At 38.2% G+C, this 12,876-nt stretch overlaps 1 protein-coding gene across 3 annotated transcripts in view; it reads right to left on the bottom strand.

Moving 5' to 3' along the window:
* Nucleotides 1-6,503: 6,503 nt before the first annotated feature.
* NR2C1 (nuclear receptor subfamily 2 group C member 1) overlaps nt 6,504-12,876 on the bottom strand; it is a 44,477-nt gene continuing 38,104 nt past the window's right edge. For all 3 annotated transcript variants that reach the window (XM_080392609.1, XM_080392608.1, XM_080392610.1), the window contains 3 exons: nt 11,579-11,716; nt 7,605-7,710; nt 6,504-7,065 (listed from right to left, as the gene is read on the bottom strand). In XM_080392609.1, coding sequence (XP_080248735.1) covers nt 6,891-7,065; nt 7,605-7,710; nt 11,579-11,716 — 419 coding nt within the window. In that variant the 3' untranslated portion in view covers nt 6,504-6,890. The remainder of the gene's footprint in view (nt 7,066-7,604; nt 7,711-11,578; nt 11,717-12,876) is intronic.

Consider the following 12,876-nt stretch of genomic DNA (forward strand, 5'->3'; position numbering starts at 1 on the left):
GCACAACCCTGACTTCTGATAAAGATTCACGCAGGAGAAAATTGTATTCTGTTGCACACTTGGGCTTTACAGTGGAGAGCTGAGAGGGTAAGTGAAGGCTGAGGCAGCTGTGCAGGGCTGCTCACAGGCGTGTATTGATGCAAGACTTCGTACACATATGAAGAAACGCAGAGGAGCTCATGAGAGGTGGATTCATATGATGAAGTACAAATGTTCTTTGGGGTTTTTTGATAGAGGTATGAGGAGGAGAGGCAAGACTGGGCGCTAGGATGTTTGTTGAGTAGAGGGGAAAAGGGAGATGCCATGGAGAGATAAAGGTGGCGAGTTCCCGGACAAGTTCTTGCCCTTCACCCAAAGAGCACTTTTTTTCTACACAGCAATTCCTCTTCCCTTCAGAGGTGACAAAAAGGCTGTTGAAAGTTACTGATATGAGAGAGTAATTTATTAGGAATCTGATTGTGGAACAGGGCTGTGTAGGAGTTAGAGGGAGTCCAGAGAGAGCCACAAAAATGGCCAGAAGGGCTGGAACACCACTCCTATGAAGAAAGGCTGAGAGCTGGTTGGGGTTGTTCAGCCTGGAGAAGGGTCCAGAGAAACCTTATTGCAACCTTTCAACAAATAAAGGCGGCTTGTAATAAAGATGGAGAAAGACTTCTTAGCAGGGCCTGTAGTGACAGGACAAGGGCCAATGCTTTTAAATGGCAAAGAGGGTAGATTTAGGTTGGACATAAGGAATAAATTCTATACGATGAGGGTGGTGGGACACTGGCACAGGTTGCCCAGAGAAGTTGTGGATACCCCATCCCTGTGTGTTCAAGGTCAGATTGGACAGGACTGAGCGACCTGATCTACTGAAAGACGTCCCTGCTCACGGCAGGAGGCTTGGACTAGATGATCTTTGAAGGTCCCTTCCCACCCAAACCACTCTGTGAGACTATGATTCTAAGTAATGACAAAGTTAAGTTTTTAAAACAGAGGCAGGAGAAAGCCTGGAGTAAGTTGTGATGGGGAAGAGACTCTAAATACTAGTGTCCAGCTCTCATAATGAGTAAACTCATTGCATCATCCAAACTTTATCTTTTACCAGTGTACCTTACAAACATTTTCTCTGCAGTTTGACAGTGGGTAATTAATTTACTTCATGCCAGAAACATTTCAGAATTTAAACATGGAAAGAATAGTAGCTCATTTCTCATTTGGGATGCTGTTCTGGGTTATCTGCACATTCATGTAAACATAATGTTGATTTATAACAGAAGACGACAAAGACTAAAAAAACCACATTTCCAATTATCACTGAGAAATCAATTCTGGAATAGACCAAAACTTGTGATAATGTCACAATTTTAAAAATGAATAAATTCATTATTTATCCAGTAACATTTAAAACTGAGATAATTAAACCTGAATATCTGAAGTCTGTATTTCTTTCAAAAGAAAAGAAACTGTGTTCAACCATACTCTTAACTTCCAACCTAGAACTCATCTATAATGAATCAAATAGCCACCTAGAAAATGTAAGTTATTGCATTATATGACATGAAGATCTGCGATCAAGGTTCATTACAATACATACTTCTATGTAGTGTTTTAAAAAGAAAAAAATGGTAAATTAAATTTTACAATAAATTGTTACATTTTTGAATTTGTAAGCTGGAAAATAGTAAGCATGGAAACAAAGGGTTAATAGCACCAGAGAGTACCAAACAGCAAGATACTGCAGCTATCACAAATCCCAGAGACTGAATATAATTGACAATACTACACTGTGTAATGAAGGTGTGAAAGATCCACAGTCTTTGTAATCATATACACTTGTTTAGGTCTCTAAGTCAATCCATATAAAACACTAACAAAGTAACAGGTTATTGCAATTGTTTTCTATAAGAGAAAGTTACAATTTATTTTAAAAAATGCAGCCAAAATAGAATTTACCAATTTAGCCAGGTTTCAAGACATTTACAGTGATTTTTATACAACAGCAAGACAACTATGGTGACATTGTAATACTGAAACTGCTGTACTAGCAAACCGCAGGGGCTGAACAGAATGAACAAACCAACTTCAAAATGAACAGACTTTCACTGACACTGAAGATCACACAAAGAGAATAAATGTATGGACCGGTAAGTTCATAACTGCAGAAGGTATTTCAATGAATGTACTTTTGAAAAAAGTGCAAAATATAACAATTATTTGCACCAGGAAGTTTAGCAGTATGAAACAAGCAACCTAAACTCACGTATATATGTACAACATACACTTCCATGAAAAATGTTTCAACTAGTAAGCTTAATATTTGTAAAATTGCTCCCATCTTTAAATGACAGGATTCTAAAATGTACAAAATTTTTACTTTCATGTGATTTATATTAAAATGATTTTTCTTGCTATTAACATTGAAAATTTTAAAGCTGTTGAAACTAAACTTTGTCCTTTCATTAGCAAACAGACTTCTTTTTTTTTTGGCTAGTAATGCCACAGTTCTGTTGAATCCTGATTAGGTATGAAAACTGTCAGACTGCTGAAGATCAAAAAATTGAAAAATAAATGAAAGGTGAAAGGAAGAGGTCACAAAAATAATGGCAGAGTGAGCTTCAATATAGCTGATTAACAGTGTTACTGAACAGTATAAAAGAAACCAGTTAATATCAGCCAGCCTTTCATCCAGTAGTAATAAAGAACATTTATTCTCAACACTGTAAATTACAATAAATCACACAGGTGGTAATGTGAGATCATGTCATCATAAAAAATAGCTATTAGAAACATTAAGAGCCTGAATTGCAGGGAACTTAATATGCTCCATTTAAATGAGCAGCAGTTATCTAAAAATAAACCAAAACAACCAAACAAGAACTTCACTGTTTAGCCTTTCCATGAGCTGTTGCATTATTCTCAGATGACTGTAGTCATTAACTCCAGAAACAAGGAAAAACCATGTCCATCCCCGTATTAATTTCCCTGTTTTAAAGCTCCCATTCCTGAGAAAACCCAGTTATGCCTCATTCCTTATCAAGAGCATGAATTTATAGCTTAAGAATTATTAATGAAATTATTTTTAAATGAATAATGAAAAACCTCGATGAGTATGGTCAATAACACTGATGCAACAACCTGTAGTATGGGATCCAGCTACTAGATCATCACGAAGAGAAGAGAAATTACTTGCCAGGCAGCATATAGGAGCTGCACCCTACCTATAAATCAATACTTCTGATGAAAATTTATTATTATGAAAAAATATAAGAAAATTTTGTGGAGAAAAAGGTTACTTACCAGTAGCCAGAGCTCATTGCAATGTAGATGTACAATTGCAATGTACTGCAATTGTAGAACAATACACATTTGCTCTACAGAAGTCCAAATCATCAAAGGTATCCAAGATGACAAAATGGGGGGTTTTGGCCCTCACAATACACAAACACCTGAATTTAAACAACCTGATATGAAACACATGACCAGTGTTCTTGTGCTTCAGAGTTACCATATCCTAAGAAAGTAGCCTTGACCCAGCAGTCAGTGGTAATGGCAGCCCACGTTACTGAAGTAGGCTAACTTGTATTCAGACAGACTGGAGCACAAGAAGCAACAACAAAAATCCAAAGAAAGCAAGGTTCAGAGGCTATCTCCTCCAAAAGAGCGCTCTGACAAAAAAAGACCCAAAAAAAGAAAAAAGAGGACAAAAAAGCAGCATACTGGGTACGGAAAGGTGGCTAAGTACCCATCAAGAACTACAAGAACCTTGCTAGGGCATGCAGAAATATGGTCAGGAAGGTTAAGGCTGAGCTAGAACTGAAATTGGCCAAAGATGTCAAGAACAACAAGAAAGTGTTCTTCAGATACGTGAGCAGTAAGCAGAAGCACAGGGAAGACACAGACCCACTGCCTAACAGGGCAGGGAAACTACTCACGAACGATGCTGACAAGGCAGAGATTCTCGTTATCTTCTTTGCCCCTGGCTTTACCAGCGCAGCTGCACTGCAGAGCACAGGATCAAGTAGCTAAGACAATGCGTGTGTCGACCCCCCAGCAGTGGAGGAAGGGCTGGTCTGCAGCCTCTTGCAAGGGCTCAACCCACATAAATCCATGGGTAAAGAAAATCCACCCTAGGGTATTAAAGAGAAGTGGCTTACATTGGTGCTAGGCCACCATCTACAATCTTTGAAAAGTCTTGGAAATCTCAACATAAGAAAGAAGTTTTTTATGCTGAGAACAATCGATCACTGCAGCAACCTCTCCAGAGACGTGGTAGAGTCCCCATCACTGGAGATTTTCAAGATGCAATTGGACAGGGTGCTAGATCATCTCATCTAGGCTCCCCTTCCCATGGAAGGTTGGACTGGATGGTCTTTCAAGGTCACTTCAAACCAGGGCTGTTCTGTGGTAAAGATGGATGAACTGAGGGATTCAGTCGCTAAAGATTTATGTCTGTAGAAACATAGTACACTGGTATTTCCTCAGCTGTTTCTGAAGCTGGACAGCAGCACGCAGAAGGCTGCATCAGCTGAATCTTTTGGCCAGCTGTAAACAAAGAACTGCATATCACACCTGAGGCTCAAGCTACGGAGTAAAAGATTTCTGCAAGGATGTGAGAGAAATTTGTACAATGTACTGTGTTTAGAAGGAAAACAAGCTTTTATTTCCATCTTACTATAAGCTGGGTTACATGAATACGGAGAATACTGGATTTAAACTCCCAGAGGTACTGGAATGCCTGGGAAACCACCTTCAAAATACTCAGGAGTAACGTGCTGTCAGCTTTCTTAAAAAGTTTAACACAGAGGATTGTAAATTTCCCATGCCTGTTAGGGGCACAAGTGGGTTAAGGATAGCAGTGGACTAGAAAGCAGGGTCAGAATCTCTAAGGAGAGCTGAATGGAAGAATGAGACACCTCCCACCTGCAGCTTGGTCCTGCAGACAGCAAGATGGGCCTCTAACCCCTGGGAAGAGAACAAGCACAGCATATTGGCAGCAACTGCCTTTCCTATTTCCATAAACCCTGCTGATGAGATATGCATTTCCTGAGATAGAGTAGTTCTCACACTGCTATCCAAGGAACACAGATGAAAAGCTTGAATCCTGCGCCCTTCGAATGGTGGAATGTGGCAAGAGCTCGGTGCCATGGCCAGCTCCAACAATGAAGGGCTGTCCTCCAGCAAGTCAGTAAGTGCCAAGGCAGAGCAGGGGGGCTGGTTCCATCCCACTGGGGGCCCTCAGCACTGCATGCTTTGGTCTGCAGTATTGGATATGACTGATCCTGTAGTACAGCCTCTGATCACAGAGCTTGGGTAGAGGAAGATCCAAGCAGCTTAGTGGAACTGAAAAGTACACAGAAATAGTGTCAGAGGCAGTTCTCAGATTCTTTTTGAGTGGTTGAGGTCCTCAAGCGCTGATAAAAACTGCAGAACTCACCCGAGCCTCATCTATTAGTCTCTTGGTGTTAAGGTGGCCTTGGAGCTGCTACTGCAGAGTGGGCAAAGGCCCCCATTTAAGCTCATCTTCTGGCTAAGCAATTTCTGCTTCAATAATGTTTCTTGACTGGGTGAGGCTTGCTCTTCCTCACCCAACATTCCCAGAGAAAGAGATGGTTCATGATGAGTAGAACTCAGCCTTGATCTCAGATTTAATCTTAAATGCTAGTGTCAGAGGTAGACCACCACTTTTACAAGGATACTTCTCTCATTTTAGGGAACAGGTATTAAATGTGCTAGGGATGTATGACCTCCTGTTGCAAAAGGAAGCAAGAAGCAACCACATGTCCATATTACTTGTCAGTGAGGCATATGCCTCAAGATAGTAAAACATTTAACCCATCCTTAGATGGAGCTATGGGGTATGATTCAGGTAACATATATGAAGTATCTAGACCCATTTCTAATAAGGAAAGGAAAAGCAGTAGAGACCATGCTCCCATAGGGAGGGGCACTGGATTTGACAAACTCAAATTTAAAAAATAATCGTACGAGACTGGTTGGAAAAGAGAACTACATAGCCCCAAAAGCTAACAATAATTAAAAAAATTAGACATGAACACAAGAGGCATCTAGAATGCCTCCACTGCTGTGTACTGAGTATGAAAGAGAGAGGGTAGTGTGAAAAAGCTTTAACTTCTGAGACCAGAAAAAACAGGACAATGCTGTCTTTGAATGCCTGCAGTATACACATCTCTGTTAGTATTCTGTTGTATCCACAAAGCAGTCAGTACTGACCCTTTGCTGGGTTTGATCAACTGCATCAACATATCAGAATATTTTAAAATGTGAGCTTCCTCTACTTTCCCTGCACTTGTAATGGTGTCCAGTGTTTAATCCAACAAGAAACAACTCGTAATGGTGTCCAGTGTTTAATCCAACAAGAAACAACTCTCTCTTCAAAACAACAGGAAGAACCAAGTTTGATTAGAACGGTCTTGTTTCCATGGAAACACTGGCCTTTTCAGGAGGTTTGATCATGTATTTTCTATTTGATCAGTGAGAAAGAACTAGCAGCAAAACACAACTCAGAGAGGAAGGTTAATTTATTTGTCTAAAACATCAAACTAAGTTGAGATACCTTAGTTCAGTCAAAGCTTCTTCAGTTTCTTCACAAGCCTGGACTTCATAAGCAAATATTCCAAGTTCATCTATCTACAAAAATAGGATGGGCAATTCTTGACTTTCTTCAGACACCAAGTTAATTTACAAGTCCTTGAAGATCAGATGGAAAATAGGAAGCGATCCTATATTCCTTAATACACACTCCACCATGTTTCCCAAGTGCACTGGAAAGGAGGAATATTAGCCTTCTTTGGAAAGCTGCACGGGAAGGCTTATTGCCATCTCTTGGAGACAGGGTATGCATTTACATCACCATGACTGCCATGGTACAGAATCCTTGGCTGCTACTTTTATACGCCATGACCAATTATCTGAGAGTTGTAGTCCGCTGTCTCCATTCGCAAAATATATGGGATGATGCTATCAATCTGAACATTTCCAATTAGTCCGGCAAAGAATAGCTCTTCAGTGATGGCAGCACTCATCAGCCTAAGAGCAGGCAATCGAAGAAGAAGTCTAGACAGTCTGGAAAGTAAGTTTGGTAAAAGGTGTTACTTGTGGTCACAGATTTTTGTGTTATTCACAATCACATTATCAGTAAGAGAAGAGACAAAATTAATAAGGGACAACAGTGGTCAAAATTCGCTATACCTAGTTCATGAAAGGCTTAAGTATTTAAATCAGCAGAGTATTAAATTTATGTTCAGTCATGTCTTCAACAGTACCAAAAATGTGAACATGCCTGTCAATTTCATGGACTTTATAATGTTTGGACTTAGACTAAAAAAGGAAATACTTCAAGCAGGTGCAATTCAAAATGAAAACATGTAAAAGTATTTATTTCCACTATTTCACTTCGGAAATTAACAATGAATAAGTGGATAAATAATACTCATAATATGTACGAGTACATGCATAACATTTCAAGTGCTCTAAAGGTAATTTCTTACCTTTAAGGAGGTAAAAACAAAATGTACATATTTATTACAAGAAATACTGTACAAATCAGTATCACTGATGCTCTGAAAAAAGAATCAATCAAGTAAGCATGGAAGTTTACAGACCTGTAAGTATCATCTGGATATACTTTTGTTACATAGTCTTGGAACTCCATGTAAGCCTTTTCTTGAAATTTCTCAATCTGTACAACATTTTCCAGACCTGGGTGATCTGAAAAAAAAACCAAAACCCCCAAACCCCCCACTCTACATTGTTATACCTGTTCTATATAAGATGCACTAAAATCCATACAGAATATCTAAGCATACAGAAATCATTATTTAGTAGCTGCAGGAACTTCACAGTTTTAGTGGAGGACACTGCTTTACCTCCTCATATTTATTTTCTTCTGTGTTTATGTTTTACTTAGTTTTTTATAAGTACAACCAAACATTTTGAAGAGTTGAAATAAATGCAGTGCTTGCAATGCTTACAGCATTTTGATGATACAGCTCTGTTCTCTGTGTAGCTGTAGAACAGCATTGTTTCAATATACTGACATTTATTGGACTATTGTATACACAAATAGCATTTGGGTGGAAAGGACAAAATGAAGACCAGTGGAAAAAGCAGACTAAAAGCCTACAAACCATTTGTTTCCAAAACCTGCAGAAGATACGTAGCAGATCATTATTTTTTAACTGTTTAGTACAATGTTTTCAAATGTGCTAAACATAATTTTTAGCAGTGATTTAAGCAAGTTGAAATCTAAACATTGCTAAAATGAAAGGATGTTAATCTAACTGTCAAGTCACATTTAGAAATTACTACTTAATAATTCTGAACACTTTACATAATCTGTAATTTTTATTATCCATCTATCTTAATGTAAATATTTTCCTGTCACAGGTAGCATGAAAAATCATGTAGACTTTACTTTTCAGAAATGGGATCATAAATATCATAAATAAGCTGCCAAGTTATGTCAGATAAAAGATTATTTCCAACAGTCACTCCTCCTCTCCAAATATATGGCCTTCTGTCAACAAAACCAGGAGGTTTTGGTCTAGCTTTGCAGATACAGAAGCTTTCAGAGCAATTTAGCAGTTATGTGATACAATGGACTCTCCTTAACGTGTCATTTCAGAGACAAATGTTTTGTCCTATGTATTAATTCAGTAATTCTGAAAGCATTTCAAATTCATGCAGAGGACAAGACGATAGTAAGTTTCTCAAGAAGCAACACATTTTCAACAGCTGTTGATATGCAATATGTATGGCTTCATGACGCTTCTTTTACAGCAATGTCAGAAACACAGCTAGAAGTCAACTTCTGAAAACAGTAGTTTGAAGACCACTGCTAGTAACAAGCGCCATTTATAAAGATGCAAAGTCTTCTAGGCACTCCCCTTACACTCAACTCTTTGCCCAAGGCTGTCTTGTGACAAGCAGCTGCCCTGGCAGACATTTTCAGTAACTGTCAAGTCTCCAGCTATGGAAGACAGCCTACTAAAGCACATGTTCTTACCTTAGGACTCTGCTGCATGTGCAGCCCAGCCCCATCCTATAGTACAGCAGTAAAATCCTTGAAGTTGGAATTTCTGGCCTGTGAATCATCGCCAGAAAATCCCTTCTGTTCAAGGTACTGAACGTGATTTTCAGGTATATGGCTCATAGGATCAAGAATATTGACAACACACTGCCATTAAAGCAGCTACACCTCATTAGGAATGTGATCCTGAAAGCATGTGAGATAAAAGAAAATTCATCTCAATCATGTGACTAGATATAGTCTTTTCCAAAGGTATTTTTCCTTCTACCTTTTGTGTTGTCAAATCTAATCAGAAGGGGGGAAATACTAAACAAATACATAAAGATCACTTTGCAAGTGTAAGGTTCCTAGAGAAGTATTTTCTGATGTCTGCCAGGACTGACTTCGTCAGAATGGCCAACAGATTCTGTCATAAATGCTAGCAGACACTGTGCCAGAAAAATGGGCTTGAGGTGTTCTTCCATCATTTTGTTTCTTTCCTGCAGCAACTTGTACCAGTTCCGAGTACAGGTCTGCCATGAAAGGACTATTTTGGGGTAAGGAACTATTTTGGGGTAAAGGAGTACCTAAACGAGAGTATCTCCTGCAAGCATTATCTACTAAAATTAAACAAGCGGACACCATCCCACCCTCCACTTACAGAAAGTCTCTGCCTGTTCTGAAATAACAGTGAAAAGTCTGGGCAACAATTCAGTCCTCAGCAGAAAATAAAAATTGCAAACATTTTCAAGTGCTCTTAAATATTGCAATTAAACTTATGCTTGGTACTTCTTACCAGAACACCGAAATCATTCCTGTCTTTCAGTGGACTGTAGAAACATTCAACACATAAAACCATGAAAGATTCTATTAGTCATGAGGACTGACAGCAAGATTATGTCTATAGTGAAAATACTCAGGATCCAATTTTCCTTGGTAATCCACAAAAAAAAGAGTATCACTAGAATATCCTCTGGAATTTACCATCTTTCCTGAAGGGTTCTGACACTACTTATACTGCCTTTTATGCAAGAACGTCTTTCTTCTCAGAAGTCTTCCATTAATGCAGTATTAAAAAAGAAAACGGGAGAGGAGAGCAAAAGAACCATGGAAGGTATGCAGGGTTTTGTTGTACGCTTAAGATTAACACCAGGTATTCCTGCTGATGCTGGCACTTCTACTGGGAGACAGAGATACTCCTTGTAGATACTACATACGGAAAAGATCATGTAAATACGAGGGAAACTGCAAAGCAAGAACCTCACAATTCTTTTACATCTCAATCTCTGTATTTCTCTATCTCTCTACCTAAGAAAACCCACTTAAGATTTACATTTTGGAAGTGTCCAAGTTCCAGATTTTTTCACCTCAACTAATTTTTCAGTGAAAGGGTGAACTGCAACTGAATGGAAAAAGAAACAACATCTCAGATCTAATAAATGTACAGAACCAAATACCCAGTTCTCCATATCCTACGCTACTGATGGGGGGCAGGTCACCAAGATTCAGACAGCTTTTTAAAATTTGCTCTTATCTTTTTTTATGGAACACTGGCGTCTAAAAAGGACAGAGCAACGATGATTAAGGAAGCTACTGATGCTTTTAAAACTTTCTAATGTAAAATGGAGTGACTGAAGATTTACTTTCTGAATGTGACAGTGAAAAATTCCTGAAGATACAGAAAGTACTTGAGGTTTATACAATTTTCTTTTATCAAAAGATTTGGTTTTGGTTTTGTATTAAATCCCTAAATTCTCAATGATGAATCTAAGAACTGAAGTAGAGTGATATAATATCTAAATGCCTTTAGTGAAGAGTTAATTGCCAAATTAATTTTCAAAAGAAGAAAATTATTTTTTTATTTTTCTACCATCCAGATGTGTGTTACATAATCTAACTATTCGGTCACTACCTACCATGACTACAGGACTCTTCTTCCTCCATATTAATGTACCAGAAGGAAAAAAATTAATCGTTTTATTTTATCTTCACTGTCTAATGCAAGTCCATTAATGTTACTTGGAGTAAATTAGGCATATACTGTTCAGAAGACAGAAATATAAGGGAATGTTTGTGGTGTTCATTCACCAGAAATGCAATGTGTAATATTTATTTTCAAAATACATATGTGAAGTGACGTGATAAGTTTCTGTAATTTTGCATGTGAGAATCAATGCCCAGAGATAAGTCTCTCGTATATTAAACACCTAATTTCAATTTATCTCAGCTGGAAGTCAAAGAGTAACACTTCTGAAAATTAAACTGCAGGTCCTCAGAAAAAGCACCCCAGAAAGGAGGCACAGAATTAAAAGCAATAAATAAGCAAAATTTTAAAAACCATCAATGGCAGACAAAAGTAAAGCTTATGTCTCCAAAGCAGTATTCAACCATTTACATTAAAGATTAACCCTCCTCTTCCTCCAGTCCTCATTTCACACCTTCCAAGATTCCCCAATAAGTGACACTGTAATTCTATATACGATAGTAACTGCATAAAGTAAAACAGACAGAAGTTATATTACAAAATATACCATAGATTAATGTTTTACATTTGGAATAATTACATACCAGGACTGAAGAGGACAATTGCTTTCAAATATGCATATTCATATCCATCTAGGCAAAGCTTAACCATGCTGTTACAGAACTCTTGCAGTTTGAAGATATGCTCCATTACTAGTTTTCCTCTGTCTGTTGGCAGCTTATCTAAGTCAACACACACATAAATATAAAAACCCCAAGTCAATACACATGCAAAAAATGTGGTCGTGCCACACTGTTAAAAATAATGATCATAGTAGATTCAAACAGTGGGAAATTCACATCATCTACAAACTCACACACTAGGTATGAATACTCTTGACACCAACAATTACGGACTATAACAATCTTTTTTTCCCCCTCACATTGTACAATTAGGTCTCTTCCTGCCACTACAGCTCCCAGTAATCAAGGGTGCACTAGAGCTTGATCAAGGAAGGGAAAGACTACTCACACGTAAAAAATACACTACTGCTACTGCAGATCTGCGCTCTGCACCTCAGGGTCAGGTGCCATGAGGCACGTTAGTATGCAGTTTCATGGCTTATTTTAGTCAAAGACCGTGCCACTGCTGAAAAAGAAGGTGTTCTGTATATCCTTCCCAATGTGCATCTAGGGGACTGTGGCTGGTACAGAGCTGTTCCCCTTGGCTCAGCAATAGCTAAGCAGCCTGAAAATGCCATTCCCTCCACAAACCATCAAGCTACGGTCCGCAGGTTCCACAAACTTGTCATCTCTTGGAGATGCTGCAGCTGGCATACCATACAAATGCAAGGCAGTGGTTATAAATTTTTTATTTTTGCATGCAGACTGAATTCCTAAATTAAATGGCAAAAATATATATATATTTGTAGCAACGATAAACCCATGATTAATTATTACCATCATACCCTTTTTGGTGAAGATGCCTAAAAATTAAGAGAGACCAAAGTAAAGTTTCCAAATTCCATCTGTATCCCTAAAGACATTCACAGGTTTGTTAGTATCTTTAGCTGTTTTTACCTTTTTTTATCTTTAACTACTGTTATTTACAGGAGGATGTTGTGGATTTTTAACTCATGAAATCCTTCAGAAATAATTCTTTAATTCCCTCATCATAAAAGGAGAGGAAAAATGTATAGTCTGGTGGGCTGCTTTTCCACAGCTTACCAATCTGTTTTTGCATAACATTAACAACAGTGAATTTTCATACACGTAACAGTAAATAACCCAAAAATCTAGTTAAGCCTGAAAATGCTAAGATTTTTGTATGTGCATCTAGCTTATTAAAAATGCGTTAAGACTACAAACAGATGGAGACTATACTGTTTTTGATTGGTTAGCTT

This window comes from Falco punctatus, assembly GCF_963210335.1.
Source record: "Falco punctatus genome assembly, chromosome: 6".
NCBI lineage: Eukaryota > Metazoa > Chordata > Aves > Falconiformes > Falconidae > Falco > Falco punctatus.